Raw genomic sequence first — 21,696 nt, 5'->3', positions numbered from 1 at the left:
AGAGGTTGTGAATGTTTCGATGACATTCTGTTGGAGGAAACGTAGTCACCTGGTCACATCTAGCTTCAGGAGAGGCTGAAATATTGGCACGGGCTGGGAAGCCAGGTGCCCACCTAGTTCTAATGCTACTATGAAGAATTAATGATGCTTTAAAAAAAAGAATTAGGGATGTTTAAATTTTATTTCCACACAAGGGACACACACACACACACACACACACACACACACACACACACACACACACCAGGTCAAATCTGATATGCAATGAAGACAGCTCTGTCTACTACCATTTTACAACATAGCTGTGCAAACAATTTTAAAGATACATGCTTGCTCCACGAAAGAGTATCTTAGTCAAACTACGTATGTGTCCATTCTAAAAGGTTCCTGCCCCGGCTATGCAGCTTTTCTGTCATTAGATACAGAAAAACAGAGTCTATGGATAGTAATAAACTGGATGTTTAAAAATGGAGAAAATAGAAAACCTACTCTGAAGTGTAGCTGTGACCTAATATTTGAGCTCCAACTAATATGAATATAAATTGATCAAATGTCAAAGGAAATATGAGAACCCTTGGGTGCCTGAAAGTTTGGTTTAAAAAAATCCTCTCATCTGTTTTTATTATTCCCTTTGACCAACATATCAATGACACCTTAGTAGAGGATACAGGATAAACAGAGCCAAACATGCATGAACTGGGAAAAATGAAGACATGAGAAAAGCCACTTAGAGCATTTAATAGACAATACAACGTAAGGCAGGCACCAGTGCCTCACACATGTAATCCTTCCTAAGCAGGAAGCTGTGATATGAGGACTGCAGTTCGAAGCTAGCCAAGGATAAGGAAAGCCTATGAGACTCAGTTCCATGCCTTCTGCCCCCAACACCATTTTTTCTATTCTCCTGGCATCTCCCTGACTTCCTGGAAATGGCTTACTCTTGTTTGTGCTCATTCATGCCCTGTCTCGTCTTCATAATTTGACTGGCTGCCCTTTCCCCAGAGGGCATCCAGAAACTGACTGGCCTTTGGCATCTGTTCAGCTGAAATTCAGCTGAGAACTTTCCAGATGCAGCATTACCACTATCCTCTCTAGAAAGCTGTCATTTGGTGCTGGCAACACCTCAGGTCAGCTGTCCCGTGGCCTGCTTCTCAGCCGTTCCACTTTACTGGAGACCCAGGAACAGTAAAATGAAACCAGGAATCACTTCATCCCTTGCAGAACAGGTATTGGTCACCAGTGGCCTCTGATCAGGATCTCAGATGCTCCAAGCATTGAATTGCAAGGACCCAGTGTAGTCTAACCCTTAACGTGAGGGCAGAGAGAGGACACTGTGCTGCAAGCCAGCAGAAGGCAGAGCCAGGTGCAGAAATCCCGGGAGCTTCAGTACTTACTTACAGGTACTTGTTTACCTTACTGCAATGCAATGAATCATCTAGATGAGGTAGGTGGCCTACTGCTCAGTTGTCCTCTAGCTTCATTAGCCTTTACAACCCCATTCTCCTGTTCCATGAGAGATGACAAATCAATGTTATTAACTGAAACTCTAAATGTCCAGTATATATAAATACACTGAAGTCAAGAATGTGGTGTAACTAAATTTGTATTTCTGCTGAGAAATGTTATCCACCTTCCTTTACCTCTGATAGCCCTGTTTTCTGGTGACCTCTCAACCTCAACCAGGGTATAATTCCCTGCAGCCTCTGAAAGCTTCCTGTTCCATAACTCATTCTCACCTGGAGAAGAGGGCTGAGGAGCTCATTTATAATGTGGTTAATAACAAGTCTTAATCCAGGCACACTGGTGGCTCATGCCTGGAATTCTACCTCCTCAGGAGTCTGAGATCTGAGAAGCAGGATTCAAAGTCAGTCTGGATAGAAAAGTTCATGAGATTCTTAGCTCCAATTAAAAACCCAGGAGAACCATGACATGAGAAAGGGTATCAATATTTGTGAAGTAATGTACCCTCTATCTGGTGAATATAATGTAACCCTTCTATTAATTACAATAAAAATATCTGAAAAAAAAACAGGAAAAGAGGACTGCCTTACTTGTTAGGACCCTAGCCTTTGGGTGAAAAAAAAAAACTAAGGAAAACTGTTCTGACCCTGAGTAAGCCCCAAGATTGCCACATACACACACCCCAAAATAGTAGTAATTCCTTATATATCATCATTAAAATGATGCTTCCAACAACTGCAAGTCATCCAGTGAAGGACATTCTCATGAGACAAGAAAGGACCCACCACCACTTAGTTTACCACACTGCTAAGGGTCACCAAGAAACACATTTGTACCCCTCTCTGAAGGCCTGAGACTGGAAAGACCATTAGCATTCACCAGTGACTAATGTGAGGAACACACACACATACACACAGATTTAATTCTGGCCTCTTTAATAATGGTGGAAGAGCTGCTCTGCCAGCTCTGTAACTACAGGGATTTTCCAGGAAGAACCAGATAATAGAGTTCACCCACAGAGCTCACAAAGCTATCCTGGCTGCACAGCTTTGCAACTGAAAATGCTACAATCTCATCCCCAGGGTCTCCAATTTCCTGCTCCTCCCACGCTAGTCTTCCACCCACCACCACTCACATACCATACCATCTCACACTCCACAGGTTCCAGTCTCAGTAAATAGGCTTGAACTATCAAAGGGAATTCAAGATGGGGAGGTACAGGAAATTTGAGTCATGTTGGAGTGATACCCTTTTGTTAACATGGGTACCTGTATCAAGTCAGTGGCAGAGCATCCAGAATACCCTTGATTTGGGCTGCAGAGGCCAGCAATATTATTGCAGAAGGATCAACTCTCAACTACATGGAAATCTTTCTGAAATGTTTCTAAGAAAAAGGTGAGCTGAATGACAGGGATGTTCTGATGCACCTCTCTTTCATCGTACTATGTATTGTAGGTCATTAGGGGAAAGTGTTTCCTTCCTTCATTCATTCATAAAGTGTGAGCAAGGAATGACATCATCCCATCTGTAAGGAAATGGAAAGACTTGGAAAAAAATCATATTAAGTGAAGTAAGTCAGACCCAAAGAAAAATAAGCTCCATGGTTTCCCTCAGTTGTAACAATTAGACAGGCTTTCAAAGACTTAAAGAGAGTCTTCTCTGAAGAAGAAACAAAAATGGCCTAGAGACACAGGAAGAAATGCTCGACATCTCTGATCATAAAAGAAATGCAAATCAAAACATCTCTAAGATTCCACCTCACTCCAGTTAGAATGGCCAGGATCAAGAAAACTAATAACAACAGATGCTGGAGGGGATATGGCCAGGAGGGATCACTACTACACTGTTGGTGGGAGTGGAAAGCAGTATGGCAATTCCTCAAAAGACTAAACATAGAGCTCCCCTATAACCCAGCAATCCCAGTACTTGGCATTTACCCAACCATCCAGAAACAAGGGCATACTAAATCCAATAGCACAATGATGTTCATTGCAGCAGTATTTACCGTAGCAAAGATACGGAACCAACCCAGATATCCCTCAGTTGATGAGTAGCTCAACAAGATGTGGTATTTATGCACAATGGAATTCTATGCTGCTGTCAGAAAGAACGACATCGCCCCATTTGTAAGGAAATGGAAAGACTTAGAAAAAATCCCATTAAGTGAAGTAAGCCAGACACCAAGGAACACAGGCCCAATAGTCTCCCTCATTTGTCATAATCAGTAGAAACCTTGGGCTCTCCTAGCAGAGATTTAAAATAGAACAAAATGTAGAGACACTAGGCCAAATCTATATTGGAGAAAAGGATTGTATAACATTGGCATTACTCCTGATGAAACATAACACGACTGGCACACGACATTGTGCCTGGGCCCAGGACCACAGTGCACATATGACACAACAGGGCAAATAAGCCACACTCTGCAGTCTCTGGAGACATGGGTGCCAGTATGAGGTGTGTGTCACTGATTCTCACAGTGTACCCCTCTGTAGGGAATGCTGGTTGTAGGGGAGACTGGGCCTGTGTAGGGACATAAGAAGTATCTGTCCTTTTCTTTTAATTTTACTGTGAACTTAAAACTGCTGCAAAGTATTCAATTCTGAGCTGGGCACCAATGGCTCCTGCCTCTCATCCTAAACTACTCAGGAGCCTGAGATCTGAGGATTCAAGGTCAAAGCCAGCCCACGCAGAAAAGTCCCTAAAACTCTTATCTCCTGTTAACAAGCAAAAACCCAGAAGTGAAGCTGTGGATCAAGTGGTAGCAGGCCAACCTGTGGGACCAAGTGAGTGGCCCTGGCTGGGACAGGCAGGTAGGAGGAGGCTGGGTAGCCTTGCATTGGGTGGGTGAGGTGCGCCGCCTACTGGATGGTAATGGAATAAGGTACTATGGAACTAGCACTGGAGAAATAAACACCTTTATGCATCTCAGCTTATCTGTATCATTATTGTGCTCCCTACACAGCCTTAAGCAAAAATGCTAGTGGACATGCCAAGACCCTGAGTTCAAGCTCCACTACCAGCATACGCATGCATGTGCACACACACACACACACACACACACACACACACACACACACACACACACACACACACGTGCGATATCCCTCTGTACATGACCTTAATAATAACAACAAAAAAAATGTTTAAAAGCCAAATGAAAGCTCTAGCCCTGAGTTTAAGCCCTAGTACCAGAATGAAGTAGTAAGATAATCAAGCTCTTTGAATAAACTCAAACCATCTTTGTGGCCTGACAGTAGGCCCAAACTTCTTAAGCAACACAAAAGTAACAACCATTAAAAAAAGAAGGAATGGGGGTGGGGGCAGTGAAATGGGGACCAAGATATGAGAAAGGGTATCCATGTCTGTGAAGTAATGCACCTTCTATCTGGTGAATATAATGTAACCCTTCTATTAATTGTAATAAAAATATGAAAAAAGAAAGAAAAAGACAACAATCATTCATTATATGGCTTTTGTTTCAATATCCTGGAGGTCCTTTCAATTAGCTTCACATTCTATGGCCTTATGTATCAAGATTTTGCTCTATTGCAGATCTCTGCTAGGAGAGCCCAAGGTTTCTACTGATTATGACGAATGAGGGAAACCATTGAGCCTAAGTTCCTTTGAGTCTAGCTTACTTCACTTAATATGATTTTTTCTAAGTCTTTCCATCTGCATTTCTGAAACTCTAACACCATACAGTCATTTTCTTCCTTCTGAAACATATCCCTTGAAGGAAGATGTATATCTTCCTTCATAAAATTTAAGTAATGACAACTTATTTTTCACAGAATTTCCAACAATCAATGTCAAATGTCAAATGTAAGGCTGGATTTATTGGTCTAAAAGCATTCTGCTCTAGAAAACTAAAAGTGGACCAAAGTAAAAAAAAAAAAATTACTCCCGTGATGCCAAAATGCCGTGTTGATATATTGACCAGTTTTCTGAAAAACAGGGTATTTGACAACACAACAGTATTTATTTTATTTTTCACTTACATTTAAAGTAAGTAAACCTAGTGTCTACTCTCAAAATAGTCAAATAATTATCATCCTAAAAGAACCCAGAACTTTATTGCAAATATCTTGTCTGAAATTCTCTAATTATTATACATTTGGAAGTGAGTACATAGCATTTTCAAGGCAATTATACACATTAAATGGTAAATAAAAATTAACATTAAATAAACCTAACCCTACCAGTTGTTACTGTATGCATTTATTTGAAATAGGGAAGAAAGGGGGAAAAACAAGATGACTTGGAGGGGGTTGGGGAGCAAAAGAGGGAGAAAAGCATGAGAAGAGGTATCAAAATTCAAAAAGTAATATACCCACTACCTGCCGGGCATAACTGTAACGCCTGAATACATTACCCCATCCCAACCATTTTTTTTTGGATTCATTCTTTTTTTTCAGTTTTTTTTATTGTAATTAGTAAAAGGGTTACATGATATTTGCCAGATAGAAGGTGCATTAAATCACATACATTGATACCCTTTCACATGTCTTGGTACCCATTTCCCTCCCCCCACACCCCCCACTCGTCTTGGTTTTCCCCCCTTCCCTATCAAATTTCAAATATGCAAATACAAGTAAATTCAATATATCAGATAACAAAGTGAGATACTATACCAATATGAGATAACCAAGGGACAGCAAAGGAGATAAGAGACAACATAGTACATTAAGGATAACATTTTTTTTTAAGTCTACCCCTAAGGCAAAGTAAAGCCCCACCAAAGTTCTAAATCCAATCACCAAACACTTAGTTCTTAATCCAAGTATCTTATATACATTACACATATTCTTTAAAGAAAACTTCCACCTAAAATAAAGCCCAGATACAGAAAAGCACACATAAGACGTATTCGGCTTAATGCATTACACAAAGGCCAACTCCACTGGACCACAACTAGGTTAAAAAACAAACGGTGGAAAAACAAAAACACCCTGCCACTTCAGAAACAACATAGCAATCACAGCCTTCTTCTTCCTAACCTATCTTTTAATGAAATAAGTTTCCTGCCGATTTTTTTTCTTAATGTAGTCTTGCCACCCAAGTTTGCATTCCAAGACAGCAAACATTTAACTTATAAAGGCATAATTTCATTGAAATTGTATCTCTTAACAGACAGATGTATATTCCTAGACAGCAAATCGTAACGATGCTTTTCAAAATGTTTTACAAGGCTTCTTTCTTAATTGGACTAATAAGGGATGTTCACGGAACTGATTGACTAGATTAAGACCTAAATATATTTGTGTGGGTTTTTTGGGTTTTTTTGCTAGGGCTTGAATTCAGGGCAAGGTCTCACTTGGCTTTTTCACTCAAGACTAGTGTTCTACCTTTTGAACCATGCCTCCACTTCTTGCTTTTACTGGTTAACTGGAGATAAGAGTCTGCTCAGAATTTCCTGCCTTGGCTGGCTTTGAACTCTGATCCTCAGGTCTCATCCTTCTGACTAGCTAGGACCAAAGGCTTACACCACCAGTGCCCAACGTAAGAGCTAATTATATTTTTAAGGAAAAAAATTACTCATATAAAAAGTATGTGTAACTTAAGATCCACGAAAATGAACCATGAATAAACAAGTTGGATTGGTAATAAGTATCTTATTCAGTCACTGCTTTTCTTTTAGTATATTTATTCTTTTACTACTACATATAATAAGATACAAATTCATTTATATAAACACTGATTTTTTTTCAGTTTCAGGATTCCTGAACTAGACATTTTCCCCCAACAATGTATTAACATCATATATACTCTAACCATAAGACAAATTCCACCTATCCCAGGAAGACAAATAAACGCTGTAATTTCACTTTCGGTCAAACAGAAAGGAGTCAATTTTGTGGTTTATGAAGGCAGCAAAACTAACTGGAAAATTAAAGCTATTATAACATTACGGTAGTTATAACTAAGTACATATTTTAGGAGCCCTTTCATCTTTTATCCTTGAAACATATATATGAACAGTCTTGTGTTTACGATTGCGACCAAAAGCAATTGGTTGGGGTTTTATTTTTTTCTAAATTTAGGACCCTCTGTGTCCTCAACAAGCATATCAATTTTTCACTGAGGTTCAGCTAGTGTCTAAAAATTCTGATAAAACTAAATGTTGATATGGCAGGGTTCGCACATAATTTTTTTTAAAAAAATTGGCCTTGGTGAGATGTAACTTTGTCTCAAAGTATAATGTACGAATGTATGTGAAGAACAGAGGAACCCTGGCTTCTAGTTCAAGACATTCCTTTATTATCTATTCCACTCAAAATGTTTCCTGTCTGCTGTGTGCCAAGGCCCTGTGTTGGTGGATATCCTAGATTTAATACGTGTTTTCTTGCAAATGCAGTCACATGCCCACATTGAGCAGTATTTTCCTAAGTGTGTAATTTAACTCTTAGGAAGTGAATGGTATAAACACTTGGAGCACCACCATGCACGTCTATACGACCACGGCATACATTCTTGAAATTACCTATGACAACCTCCCCCATCAGCAGACGAACTAAACGGCATGCATGTGCTAGCTTCAGTGCTACCAGAAGACTTTTCACTGAGCAGCTTACAAGGTGACCAGACTGCCCGTCATTCCATGACTGGTTCCATGGATTTTGAGACAATAACCCAGGCTAAACTGCGCCGCGTCCACTCCACTCACAACACACACACTAAAGCAATCCCTCCACACCAGACACGATTTTCCAGGAGCTCCTTACAACACCTCTGCCCAATAAAGCAAAAGCTGGAAGCGATTACCAAGAAGAAAACACACGCACACACACTTTTAACACAAAATTCCCTGGAGCCCATGTGGACGACACGGAACGCAAGGGGAGGCGGCGGAGCGGCCCGGTGCCGCTCGAGTGGCCGCGGAAGGGTGGATCTCCCCACCCCCAGGCAAAACAAAGGAATCAAAGGAACACTTGACACAGGTGGCGGTTTTCTATCAAACCCGGGCCGCCCTGAGCTCCCCCCACCCCCGCTCCTCCCCGCGCCCAGGTCCCCCTGAGCCCGGTGGCCCGCGGACCTCCGTCCACTCTCCAGGGCAGAAAGGAGCCGCTGCCCGCGACCCCTGATCGGGCTCGGGGATCCGAATGAAGGCTCAATGCCCCCCACTCACACCACACATTGCCCACCCAACCTCCCTCCCCCACCCACACAGCTCGTCGGGGGCGGGGTGGGCACACGATGCCCCGGAGGACGCGGGCGGGGACCGGGAAGCCCGGGGTGGGGCGGGGACCGCGGCCGCCGCGAGCAGGGAGCGCGGGCAGAAGACACGCGCCCGCCGGGCCGGGGGAGGGGAGAAGTCTCTCCCCAACTTCCCGACTCCTGGCCGGTGGAGAGCGGCGATCGCGGAGTCGCCTTCCCGGAGCAGGGCGCCCGGGCCCAGCGCCGCCGGGAGCGGGGTCGGCCGTCCCCGCCCGCCTGGCCGCGCCGGGGTCCTTACCTGCCCTCCGGCCGCGCTCGCGGGTCGCTGTGGCCGCGGCTCTGGGCCGGACGGAGAGGGGGCAGCGGGGGTAAGCAGACGCCCGCCTAGGCCCTGCCGCTCTCCCTCCTCCACCCGGACCACCTCCTAGGCGTGGGGCGCGGGGCGGCAGGCTGCAGCGACGACTGCGGAGCCGGCCCGGAACGCCTGACTTCAGGAGGAGGGAATTCCCGGGCTCCCCCAGCCCGCGACTCCCGAACCACGCCCCTTCCCCGGGCCACGCCCCTTGCGTCCTCCGCGGGGCGGGGGCTGCAGCTACCTGCGCCAGGCGCCTGCTCACTGGGACTCCTGCCATGCCGCACTCCTCCAGCTCTGCCACTTTGAGCCACAGCACCACTTCCAGTTTCTGGTGGCTAATTGGAGATAAGAGTCACAGACTTTCCTGCCATGGCTAGCTTTGAACTTTGATCCTCAGATCTTAGGCTCCAGAGTATCTGGGATTACAGGCATGAGTCACCAGTGTCCAGCCTGACATCACTAAGTCTCATATCTACCCTACCCCTAGTTTCAACAACAGTCTGTTGCCTTGCTGCCTTTTCCTTAGTAGGAAACTTAAACTGAGTGGTAAACTTAAACCAGCTTCAAACTTTCATAGTCCTAGTTTACTTCTCACTACTCCCTGACCATTTTCTAAGCTAGATGGGCACTTGAAAGTCCTGTCAAAGGCAGGACTGAGCAAAATACATCAAGTAATGAATGAGATATCTTTTTAAAAGGGCTTGTTCTCAGGCAATCCAAATAACCTCCTTTTCTGAGAATCCTCTACTAATAGCTAAAATGTAAGATAGTGATCTGAATGCCTGAATGACTAATCCAGGCTGTAACCTGGAATTTGAAGGTATTTGGTTGGTTGGTCGCAGGAAAGTTTTATTTGTGGGTGTTTTATCATGGGGCCTCACTGTGAACACAGGCTAGACCAAAATATGCTGTGTGGCCCAGGCTAGAACACTCCATTTTTCTGCCTCATCCTCTGGATTACAGGTGTGTACTACCAGGGCTAAGTTGGAATTTTTGAGTTTTGAAGGAATGATGCACGTTATTTTTGGTGGCTGTGGTGGCTATGGTAGAGTTGAGAGTCCACGACAGAAGATGAACATCAATGGGTAGGAGCATGCAGTAGCAATAGGAATGTGTCCAGTGCCAATGATGCCTACATCATAAACATTCCATTCCAATGTATGACCTGGACTCAGCATTACCTCCCTTGATTCCTGCCCAAGCCTGCTCCTCTAATCTTCTTGTTGATTTCCTGAACTTCCTCCAATAAAGTCCTCTTCTGCTTAAATTAAATAAGGACCATTTCTTCCTTTCTCTTTTATCAGTCATGGGACTTGAACTCTGGGCCTGGGCCTTGTCCCTGAGCTACTGCCCTACCCCTTGAGACACAAGGCCACTTCCAGTTTTCTGGTGATTAACTAGAAATAAGAGTCTCACAGACTTTTTAGTTCCTGGGGTTGGCTTTGAACCATGATCCTCAGATCTCAACTTCCAGAATAGTTAGGATCATTGGGGTGAACCACTGCGCCTGGCAAATAGAGACCATTTCTTTCTTTTTTTAAAAAATGATTTCTTATTATCGAGGTTATGTATAGAGGGGTTACAGTTAACATTCACCAGATAATGGGTGCATTACTTCTCACACATTGATACCCCTTCTTATGTTTTTGTAAATAGGGACCATTTCTGTTCTTAGCAAATAAGAACCACAACTTAGTCTGCTATTTAAGTGGTTGACAGTTGATTGAGGTACTGTAAGAGCTGGAACTTGTGCTATATGTACAAAAGCTATCACTAAGGGTTTATCCTATACTTTTCTGATCTATTAATTTGGTATGCAGTCCTCATGTCAGTGTCACTGGCATTTGAACATATTAAAATGGCTAAGATTTAACCCACTGAAATTGCTACCAGTAATCAAATTGCTACTAGTAATCAAAGAAATCCAGCTGCATTTAGATCTTTCAGGAAATACTAGCTTTTTAAAATAAAAATTAATATGGCAGTTAATTATCAAAAAAAAATGTTACTAGGAAGCATACTCGAGTGTCACAGTGGACACACTAATCAGATCAGGGTGATAGGAGGAAGGGTAAAAGAAAGCATCCCCAATAAACTTAAAACCAGACTCTGCAGTTCAAGTGTAACTGAAAAAGGAGCCAGACTTCTTGGACAGAGAAACAAAAACCCCTGTAGAACCTATTAACTGGTGAATATTGTTTACCTACGAGACAGATCACAGGCAAAAACCCAACAAGAATCTCACAAAACACTGGACCAGAGCACTCCTCTCTTAACCACAATGACCCAACTTTTGTTGCCCTGGCTACAGAACTCCACTGCCTAGTGAGGAGCAGACAAACAGGGTATTCACACACAAACAAAGGGACGAAGGACAGAACACAGGAGTTTGCCAGGTCTACAGAAGCAGAGCAGAAGGTTTTTATACAGACTTTAAAAATGAAGCTATAACTGATAAGAGGAGCTATGCATTAGAAGGCAGGAAAGACAATGTATCTGAAGGAAACCACAGGCACTCATATCAAGGTTAGTGAAAATAGCACATGGTGTGGTTTTTGGTCACACTAGGCCAGCTGGCTACTTGCTGATATCTTCTCTTGGGATGAAACTATCAAAATCAGGAATCCAGAGATAAGAATCATGAATTTGACTCTCCTAGTGTAAGAATTGTAGGCAGTGGGTCCTTCTTTCTCTCTGCCTTTGCCCTGCAATACTGAACCTGCTAGTGCTGAGAAAGACTTCACAGAGTTACTGGAGCATTTATCCAGCATCCACCGCAGGCCAGGCCGCATGTGAGGCCTGCCCCAGCCACAGGTTGTGGTCATGAAGATGCTGCTGGAAAGTACAGGATGCTTTTGTTTTATTATTATTATTATTATCATCGTCATCATCATCATCATCATCATTATTAACTTTAAGTAGTTGTACAAAGTAGTTGCCATTGAACAAAAACATTTATGAATACACCATAGTTGAAAAAATGTCACCCCTGGATAAAATCAAGCCAGTGAATCCAAAGTCACAAAGCTCAAGGTTGATTTTTTGTGTGTTTACTCAGTCAACGAACTGTCAAATCTGGACTGAGGAATTGCTTATCAATAATTCATTTTTGTAGAAGATTGAAGCCATTATTTTCAAAATTATGAGTCTTATCTGTGGCTTTCATCAACAACTTCCAGAGATCTCAAGCCAGGAAATTAAATATCATTTCCTGGGTTGTCCTCTTTAATTGTAGTTCACAGACAATACAAGACACATTGGGTTTTGGTTTTAAATGGAAATGGAACTCTACCAACTACAGTAATCTGTGGATCAACAGAAGTCAATCAAATGGCAACTATTCAAATTCTACTTTGTGGTAAAGCTAAAGGCATTGATGCCTGAAATACCTCCTATTAGAAATTCCCCTATATGAAGTGTTTCTCCTCTACATATGATCTGAATTATTATTATTATTACTCTTTTGCCAGTCCTGGGACTTGAACTCAGGGGAGCCTGGATGCTGTCCCTGAGCTTTAGGCTCAAGGTTGGCATTCTACTATTCGAGCCATTTCCAGCTTTTTTGTGGGTTAGAGATAATAGTGTTATGGACTTTCATTCCCAGGCTGGATTTCAATGGTTATTCTCTGATCTCAGCCTTATGAGTAGCCAGGATGACAGGCATGAGCCACTGGCACCCAACTTGAATTCCTTCTTTGTTAAAAATATGTATATGTATATATGCATATATACATATACATATATATATTGCAGCTGGGAGTTTGACCTAGTGGTAGAGTGCTTGCCTAGCATGCACAAAGACCAATGTTTGATTCCTCAGTACCACATACATAGAAAAAAGCCAGAAGTGGTGCTATGGCGCAAATGGTAGAGCGTTATCCTTGAGAAAACCCACGGACAGTGCTCAGGCCCTGAGTTCAAGGCCCAGAACTGGCAAAAAATACATTACAGCCCTGAGTTCAAGGCCCAGAACTGGCAAAAAATACAACTATGTTGAAAGCAAAATATACAACTTATGGATGGGAATGGGAAGGAAAAACTGTAAAAGACAGGGTGACTCTGTCCAGGAAGAAATGTACTTTTTACCTGGCTTATATAGCTGTATATGACCTTTACAGGTACATTTTATTTAAAAGGTCACCTTCTTGGTTGATCTGACTATTCAACTGGAGATGAGAGGCAAGAATTTGAACAGCTTTTAAGAAGCATGAAAAGTAGTAAACACACTTTCAAATCTCATGAAGCATAACCAGGTAAGTCAATGCAGAACATTTGCAAAGGGTACAAAAATGCTGGCAGAATTGTAATCAATATGCCTATTCAGAAGGCTAGGCAATATGACTCAATCTTTTGGATCCATCTGGTGGTATACTTACATGAATCACATAATGTACCGGGCAGTTTATTTTCAAAATCCATTGGTACAATTATGCCTTTTTAGAAAGTAGATGGGGGAGGGTCAGTTCTAACCAGCTGATGAACAGAAAAAGACCATTACAGATGGACACTGGTGGCTCAAGCCTAATCTAGCTATCCAGGAGGCTGAGATCTGAGTATCACCATTCAAAGCTAGCCTGGACAAGAAAGCCCTTGAGTCTCTTATCTCCAATTAACCACCAAAAATCCAGAAATAGAGCTGTGGGAGAGTGCTAGCTTTGAGCAAAAAGCTTAGGGATAGCTCCCAAGATCCTAAATTTAAACCACACACACACACACACACATACACACACACACACACACACACACAAACGCACACGACAATTACATATTTGAATCCATATACACACATATATTGTATACATACTGAGTAGACAATAGGTAGATATTCCAACTGTATTTTAAACATATTCTCTAACCATGTACAGAAAATCTAGGGCAACATGAAGGAAAATATGGTTTTTTAAAAAACTCACCTCTAGGGCCAGGAGTTTGGCCTAGTGGTTAAAGTGCTTGCCTAGCATGCATGAAGACCCGGGTTCAATTCCTCGGTACCACATACATAGAAAAAAGCCGGAAGTGGTGCTGAGGCTCAAGTGGTAGAGCTCTAGCCTTGAGATAATCCAAGGACAGTGCTCAGGCCCTGAGCTCAAGCCCAGGACTGGCAAAAAAAAAAAAACTCACCTGTAATGTAAAATGTAAACATAGATGATTATATAAAATCATGTTATCCCAAAGTTTTATCAAAGCAAGATGATAAAGGATAAAAAGTATACTTGTTCATGCCACTACTTATTTTATAAAGACCAAACAATTGAACAAAGTAGAGAAATGTTTCATTTTTTGTAATTCGAGTTATAGTTATCACAATTTTAAGTCAAATTCAGATTATACACATCAATGTTTATCTCAAGAGCAAAATTTTTCATTCAATGAGAAAAAGAAAGTACAAATATACCTATCATCCCTAGGAAAAGCAAGTACAAAATGTGTCCCTTAAAGTCTGCTTCATTATCTTCAACCTAATTTGATTTCCTTTTTTTTTTGGTAGGGCTTAGAAGAACAAGGTGAAGCCTATAATCAGAATAAGCGAGAAGTCTGAGTCTCTTTTAGAAATACAAATAGTATCTGTCAGAGCCCTCACCCACCCAGCCACCCAGGGGTATCCCTCGATGCTCCCAAGAAACCCGACGGTGGAAGGGGAAGAGCACAGGACATTTTTAACCACAACACTTGCAAACCTTCAAGCCACCTGCCTTCCAAATCACAGAGAGTACATGCATAGATGTCATTCTCAATACTCAGGGCAGCCCTTTTACATCACCCACCTATCACCTAAAAATAAGTTACACAGAATGCATTCCCAATGATGAGGAGTTAGGAAATCATTCCTTCACTGGTCTGTATGAAATTGGTATTACTCATCATCATTCAATTATAACTAAAGATAACAAAAAACTCGTAAGTAACATCCTCTGTGATTTGTATTAATTTCCAACTTTCTAGCCCACTGATTGAACATGTTTCAAGTCACCACTTCATTTCCTGCTGTGTGCACCTGGTGTGGTGTCTCACTTATGCTCATGCCAATCTAACACAAAGCCAAATAAACAGGTTATAGACCATAACCACTAACCAAGGCAATATGAATCAGCACAAGGATTCATTAAAAGAAATATGAACCCAGGAAAACATACATCTAGAAGTTTTTAATTTTGTTATAGGTCTTAGGACTTGAACTGGAGGCCTGGGCACTGTTTCTGAGCTCTTTTGCTCAAGTCTACTACATTGAGCCACAGTGCCACTTCTGGTTTTCTGGAAGTTCATTGGAAATAAGAGTCTGACAGACTTTTCTGCCTGGGCTGACATTGAACTGCAATCCTCAGATCTCAACCACCTGAGAAGCTAGGATCCCAGGCTACCAGTACCCCACTTCTGGAATGTCTTAACATGTGTGTTCCAATTACAAAGAGAAGATGTCATCCAGGACTTAAATTGCTAGCTTAACTGGTCTGTGTATACACAATGGTCCATCAGCTACTGGCTCTGTTCCATGCTCACTGGGGCATGGCGCTATCTGGCAGGTGTCTGTCAAAGCTCCAATAAAGAAACACTACAGGCATCACAGACTCACAGACATCACTTCCTTATCTCTTTTCCGTGATTTCTATATGAAGGCAAACCCCTAAAATTCAGTTTTCAAATAGAGCACAGAAGGTTTTCGAGTTCTGTGTCAACTTTCATGCTTTAGCCTAAAACCAGGAGCATTACCTACAGGTCTATATGGCTTAATTAGAAGCCATCATAGATAAGCTAAGGTCGTCTACAAACTAGTGTCCGGGAAGAAAAGTGAAATTATGGAATAGCACACACAGGTGCTCGTTTCAACGTAGATGCTGCTAGCCCATTATGCAACGTGTTTATAGGAAGCAAAGCCATTCCTGGATCATTCTTTGCATTGCATTTCGAATGGCCTGTGTCCATTGATCCTGGTAGAAAGCAGCTTCTTGGACAATGCAACCACAGGAAGCTAAGCATAAACACCTGTATTTGCCTTCCCCCACTTATCTAATAAATGAGTTTCACCATTCATATCACCCACAGGTTCAAGTATCCTTTACTAAAAATGAAAATCCCCTTAAAATTCCGTGCTCACAAATGTGCCATGTGATTGTGGTAAGACACTATTATTTTCATGATTTATCAACTATTTTGTTGGCTTTTGTTTTTCACTTTCAGTGTTTAGCGGGTTAATTCTAGCTAAGAATTTTGTGTAGTTTTATTCCCAAACTTGTTTGAAGTGGTCATCTTCACACCCCAGATTCTAGAGTTGTGGGGATTATAGGCAGAAGCCATGGCACCTGACTGAGATTCAGGTCAGATAGGAATGTATTTTGTTTCTGATTTGAAAGAGCAAAAATATTGGTATTTCTGCTTTCTTGAAGTAATAGTTTTGACTCTTCTCACACCACTTGCCAACTTTGTTTCTTCACATTTATCTCTCAGAGGTACACAGAGCATAAGTGTGTGCCCTTCCTTCTGTCCTGTCCTCCACATCAGACACACGGAAACTTCAGTGTCATGTTACGGAACAATCTATCACTTTTCACTGAAAAAGTAGAAAAGATCTGAGGATCAAGTTTCTAAGCCAGCCCAGTTAAGAAAGTCCCTGAGACTCTTATCTTCAATTAACCACCAAAAAAAAAGTCAGAAGTGACACTGTGGCTAAGTAGTAGAGCACTAGCCTAGAGCAAAAAAGCTTAGGGAGCTGGGGTGGTGGCTCACGCCTATAATCCTAACTACTCAGGAGCTTGAGATGTAAGGATCATGGTTCAAAGCCAGTCCAGGCACTAAAAAGTCTGTGAGACGTTTATCTCCGATTAACCACCAGAAAACCAGAAGTGGCACTGTGGCTCAAGGAGTAAGGTGGTAGCCTTGAGCTGAAGAGCTCAGGGGCATCCCCCAAGGTCAGAGTGGAAGCCCCATAACCAACAACAAAAAAGCTCAGGGACAATGCCCAAACCCTCAAGCCAGCCACAGTTCTGGCACACGAACACACACACACACACACACACACACACACAATTTTAAAACCACTTGTCAAGAAAAACATGCAAAATAATAATTACTAATAAAAATACATTTCAGACAGGAGAGTGCACTCAACCTAGAGAAAAAAAGTCAGACTGAGATTTAGTCCTCTGGTTCTTACTTCACTGTGGTTCAAAATGGGTAACTGATTAAAACTGTGTCCGTAGTGATTGACAGAGCATGATTTAAGGTGGGAACACTGAATCACAGTAAACATCTCAAGTCACTCCATGCCTGAGTTCATGGAAACATGCAGACATCTGCTGCCCTCCACCTCAGCCCAGCCTGTGACCATGTTTCCACAACTGAAGTTGCGTGTTCTGTGATGTTTTACACAACCTGTAATATGTCCCATGTGGTTGGCGTTAGTGACCGGGATCAGCCCTTGCCTGGCTACCACACATACATGCAGTAATGATTAAAGAATAATCCCTTTTCTCCTCATGTTAACAAGCAGCTGAGTGCTGGTGGCTCACCTGCAAGATCTTAGCTACTCAGGACGCTGTGACCTGAGGGTGATGATTTAAAGCCAGCCCACATCAGAAAGTCTATGAGACTTTTATCTCCAATTCACAAGACTGAATGTCTGTGTATCATCTTCAGAATGAGAAGTGTCCAGCCTCCTCTAATGCACTGACAGCACAAGATGGGTGCAAGGAGAATGTAGTAAGGTGGGCAAGAGAGTGGCTTGAGAGGGATAAAGCATGGCTCCACTCTGTGCCTTAGGCCAAAGGTCATAAGAGGGAATGGCTGAATCTAACGTTTACAAGGAGTAACCCCAAACCCTCTTTTCTGTCAGAAGCCCTTGGTGGCAACACCAGCTTTTCTCAACACACAACTTGAGATGGACTGGAAGAAATATACAGAAATATTGGTGTTTAAGTTTAGAGATGTGTATGGGCCTGGCACTTCATTCCTCTTTCCATAAAATAAAGGATACTCTCTCATTTCTCAACTATACTATTGTAGGTAAAATTGATTCGTTTTGATACAGAGGAAATTCTCTGGTCTTCACAGCATTACATTTGATCACAACTATATTGCACGTTTCCCCCAGATGACAGGTCTTTAGACAGGGACTTTCACTGTCTTGGCTCAAAGTCATGATCATGGGAGATGTGGTGAGAAGACATGAACATTTTCTAATGTCTGGTGAATTGTGTCTTCCATGGTATTGCCTTCCCAAATGTTTCTCTTAAGAAAAAAAGCAAACTTCTTATATAACCCCACAGGAAGAGCAGTGTCCAAAATAGGAAGAAGGAAGCAAAAGTCAGCCACAGTTCAGCATGTGTGCTTTTGAATTGATTCACATGGATTGCAAGGGACATTCCTGTCATACAGATCAGAAGGAGCAGGAAGAGAAACTTCAACCACAAACTGCACAAATTCAGTTCACAAAGGGACCATCTGTGAATTCATCTCTGTCCACAAGATACAATCTATGACAAAGAGTTGGTGTGTGTGGTAAATTTTACTCTCTGTTGTCTTTGAGAATGAACACACACGCCAGACACACAAACAGAAAGCCTGGTATGACAACAGGCACTGATATCCAGTGAGGACACAAAATTGTCCAATGTCATCAGAGAAGAATTGATTTTCCTTTGGTTTTGGAAGTCTATGATGGATGAACTGAAAAGTCTATTGCCCACATTAGTTGGAAGTGTCATTAGTTCAAGCTTTTTGATAACAGCTGAAAAATCTTGAACTAGAGAGCAAGGTATGAGATGAGGGTAGCAAAGAAAGGTATCTTCTAGAGATGAGACATGGAAAAGGTAGCAGTTTTGGTTTTCTTTCTTTTCTTTTTCTTTTTTGTTGGTCTTTTTGCTTGAATTCTAGACCTGAGTGCTGTCCCTGAGTTCTTCAGCTCAAGGTTACTACCCTATCCCTGGGCAATGTCTCTGAGCTCTTCAGCTCAAGACTACTCCCCTGGCACTGAGCCACATACATATTGTCCATTGTTTTTTCTAGTGATTAAGTGGAGCTAAGAGTCTCATGGTCTTTAGTGCCTGGGCTAGCTTTGATCCATGAGTCTCAGATCTCAGCCTCCTGACTAGCTGGGATTTTAGGCATGAGCCAGTCTGTCCCACTAGTCCAGAAGATGGAAGCAGCTTTGATTGTAAAAAGTCATGCAATAATGAACACTGCAGTTAAGTAAACTCTAGTCATTGTTGTAGATACTTACCAATAGTTTCTTAATTTCATCCCCCACCATCCTCTCCAAATGGGGACAAGAGTAGAATTTCCTTATGCTGTGAAAGAGAAATGTAAATAAAATAAACACACACATGAAGAAAATGAAACTGTCCTTAGAAATTTTGTTTCAAGGAAGTATTCATCTCTTAAAGAAAAATAAATACACGTGGTAAATGAGCGCAATGTCTTAGATGTAGGAGGCCAACATGTTTCTGAGCTTTACATCCTATTCAACCATGGACATAGTTATCAAGGGTGTGGTGTCAGTTAATGTTCCACACATCCACGTGCAAAGTGGAGGTTCGGGCCGGTCCTGGTCCACGAAGAGGTCGTGGACTGTTCAGAGGGGAAACCCAGTGGGAGGTTAGGTGACTAGGTCGGCGGAGGAGGATGGAGGGGACAGGCAGGAGGGCTGGGGAGGACGGGACAGGGCTCACCTCCCCTCCAGTCTATTCCCCATCCTGGCCCAGGAGGACCCGCGTGGACGGCTCCAGAGGGAGGAAGGGGAGTCCAGGGCGGTGAGGACCCGCGCTGTCAGCCATTGAGTCACTGGACCTGCGGAGCCGTTATTTCTGGGTCCTCAGCGGAAGGGGCGGGGAGATCCGGGAGGAGCAGAGTGGACTTCCGGGGTGGGTCCTCCAGGGTCCAGGCCAATCAATTCTCTACCTAAGGACGGGGATTCCCTTCCCCCTGCAGAACAATGTGCCTTTCAGCAGGTAAGCTCCTGGGAATCCAGGCTGGACCCAATGGCTAGGCTCTGGCCCAAGTTGGTGCCCCGACATGAATCTGCTTCAATCCTGGGAAGAAGCCTGCTAGGGACAACACCCACACTGCCTGAGGCTGGAGCAGAGGCACGGGATGTGAAAATGCCTGTCCTGGTCCATGCCTTCAACAGCTGGGTGTGCAGAATTGTGGGTGGGGCTGGAGAAGCTCCCTCTCATCAACACCCCCTTCTCTCCATTGTGGCCTCACTGTCTGAGACCTTAAGCAAAGCCTTTTCCAAGTTCTAAAGGTGATGGACGTTCTTTCTGGGGTCCTGAACTAACTGAAACTCACTAGGAAGCACTAGAGGGACACAGAGAGGACACAGGCTGCCTCGAGCAATATCCTGACTGCATAGTGGAAGAAGGGGAAATCACATCCCCAGCCCAGGTGATGGGCCTCCTTGATGTCTGGGAGTCAGGCTTAGAGACCTGCATGGTAGGTTACTGGACCTGTCAGTCTTGTGTCTTGTGTCTTGAACTTGGGACTCTCTAGGTTCCTGTGAGCTTGTCCTCTCACCTGAACCTAATTCATGATCAGACAGCACAGAAGCCATTAAACCAGGCCTCCTGTACTGCACCCCATCTCCTGGCTCTCCTCAGATCAACAAGCTGTCCCACTTCAGCTTTCTACTGTGTTGCTGTACCTTGTTGCTATTGGTTTTCTGCTCATTCTTTCCTCTTCTACTCTTATGGCACAGTTTTCATACAGTGTTAAGTATTCTTGTGAAGCTGCTGATCATTTTGACAGGAATCTGCCTGCAGATGCCAACTTTTTCATTAAAGACTCTCAATTTGATCTCTCCAAAGGTGGTTTGTAGGCCTGGGAGTTTGGCCTAGTGCTGGAGTGCTTGCAGAGCATGTCCGAAGACCCTGTTCAATTCCTTCCTACCACATACGTAGAAAAAAGGCGGAACTGGTTCTGTGGCTCAAGTGGGAGAGCTCTAGCCTTAAGAAAACCCAAGGACAGTGCTCAGGCCCTGAGTTCAAGTCAAAAATGTGATTTGTAAGCTGGGAATGTGTCTTAGCATGATTGAGTGCTTGCCTAGCATGCATGAAGCCCTGGGTTTGATTCTTTAGCACCACATTAACAGAAAAGGTTTGAAGTGTTACCCTTGAGCACATGCTGCTCAGGAACAGGACATAGGCCCTGAGTTCAAGCCCCCCCAAGACTGACAAAAAAATAGGACAAAGAGAAAGTGGCTTTTCTGCATCTTGCCTACTGGATTAACCTTGCAACATTAGCACCTCCTACTACCTGGTCACAGAACTTATCCTGCCTCTGTCATTCTAGTTCCTTTCTGGATCCTCACTGAAGATGATGCATTTTGTCTATGGATGCAAATTCTCCTCATGAGTTAAAAATGACCTCATATTTAAAGGAAAGAGTAATTTTCCTTTGTCCTGACAGTGCTATATTCACCATTGTAATTATGTTTATATTAAGACAGTGCCATCTAGACCCTTAGCTGCCAATGACCATTCTTAAGTTACCACATTCAGGACAAAGTTTATTTTTAATTCAGAGCCCAGGTATAGGTAAAAGAGTTCCTCCACTCCACATGCTCATTTATTCATGGGAGGCATTGATTTGGCTCAAGACTTCTTTTTCCTCTCACAAAATATCCTATATGAAAATAGTCATATAGGAAATCAAGCTACTGGTTTTTGTTTTGAACTGTCTGCTGTAGGGGATAAGAAGTTGCATTCTCTTAATTGTTTTATCAGTAGAAGCTA

General features: G+C 42.8%; 1 protein-coding gene and 1 pseudogene across 1 annotated transcript in view; both read right to left on the bottom strand.

Annotated features, from left to right (window-relative positions):
• The window catches only part of LOC150049956 (uncharacterized), a 110,682-nt gene extending 90,831 nt beyond the window's left edge, over positions 1–19,851 (bottom strand). Inside the window, exons 1-2 of the mRNA XM_090353503.1 lie at positions 19,636–19,851; positions 19,188–19,254 (exon numbers count right to left, since the gene is read on the bottom strand). Coding sequence (XP_090209629.1) covers positions 19,188–19,254; positions 19,636–19,658 — 90 coding nt within the window. The 5' untranslated portion in view covers positions 19,659–19,851. The remainder of the gene's footprint in view (positions 1–19,187; positions 19,255–19,635) is intronic.
• Positions 1–21,696, bottom strand: part of LOC150049955 (proteasomal ubiquitin receptor ADRM1 pseudogene) — a 166,359-nt pseudogene that overhangs the window by 141,449 nt on the left and 3,214 nt on the right.

This window comes from Megascapheus bottae, chromosome 19 (genome assembly GCF_031878675.1).
Source record: "Megascapheus bottae isolate mThoBot1 chromosome 19, mThoBot2.hap1, whole genome shotgun sequence".
NCBI classification, from domain to species: domain Eukaryota; kingdom Metazoa; phylum Chordata; class Mammalia; order Rodentia; family Geomyidae; genus Megascapheus; species Megascapheus bottae.
The sequence above is the reverse complement of the archived record's forward strand: the minus strand, read 5'-3'. Positions and strand labels throughout refer to the sequence as shown.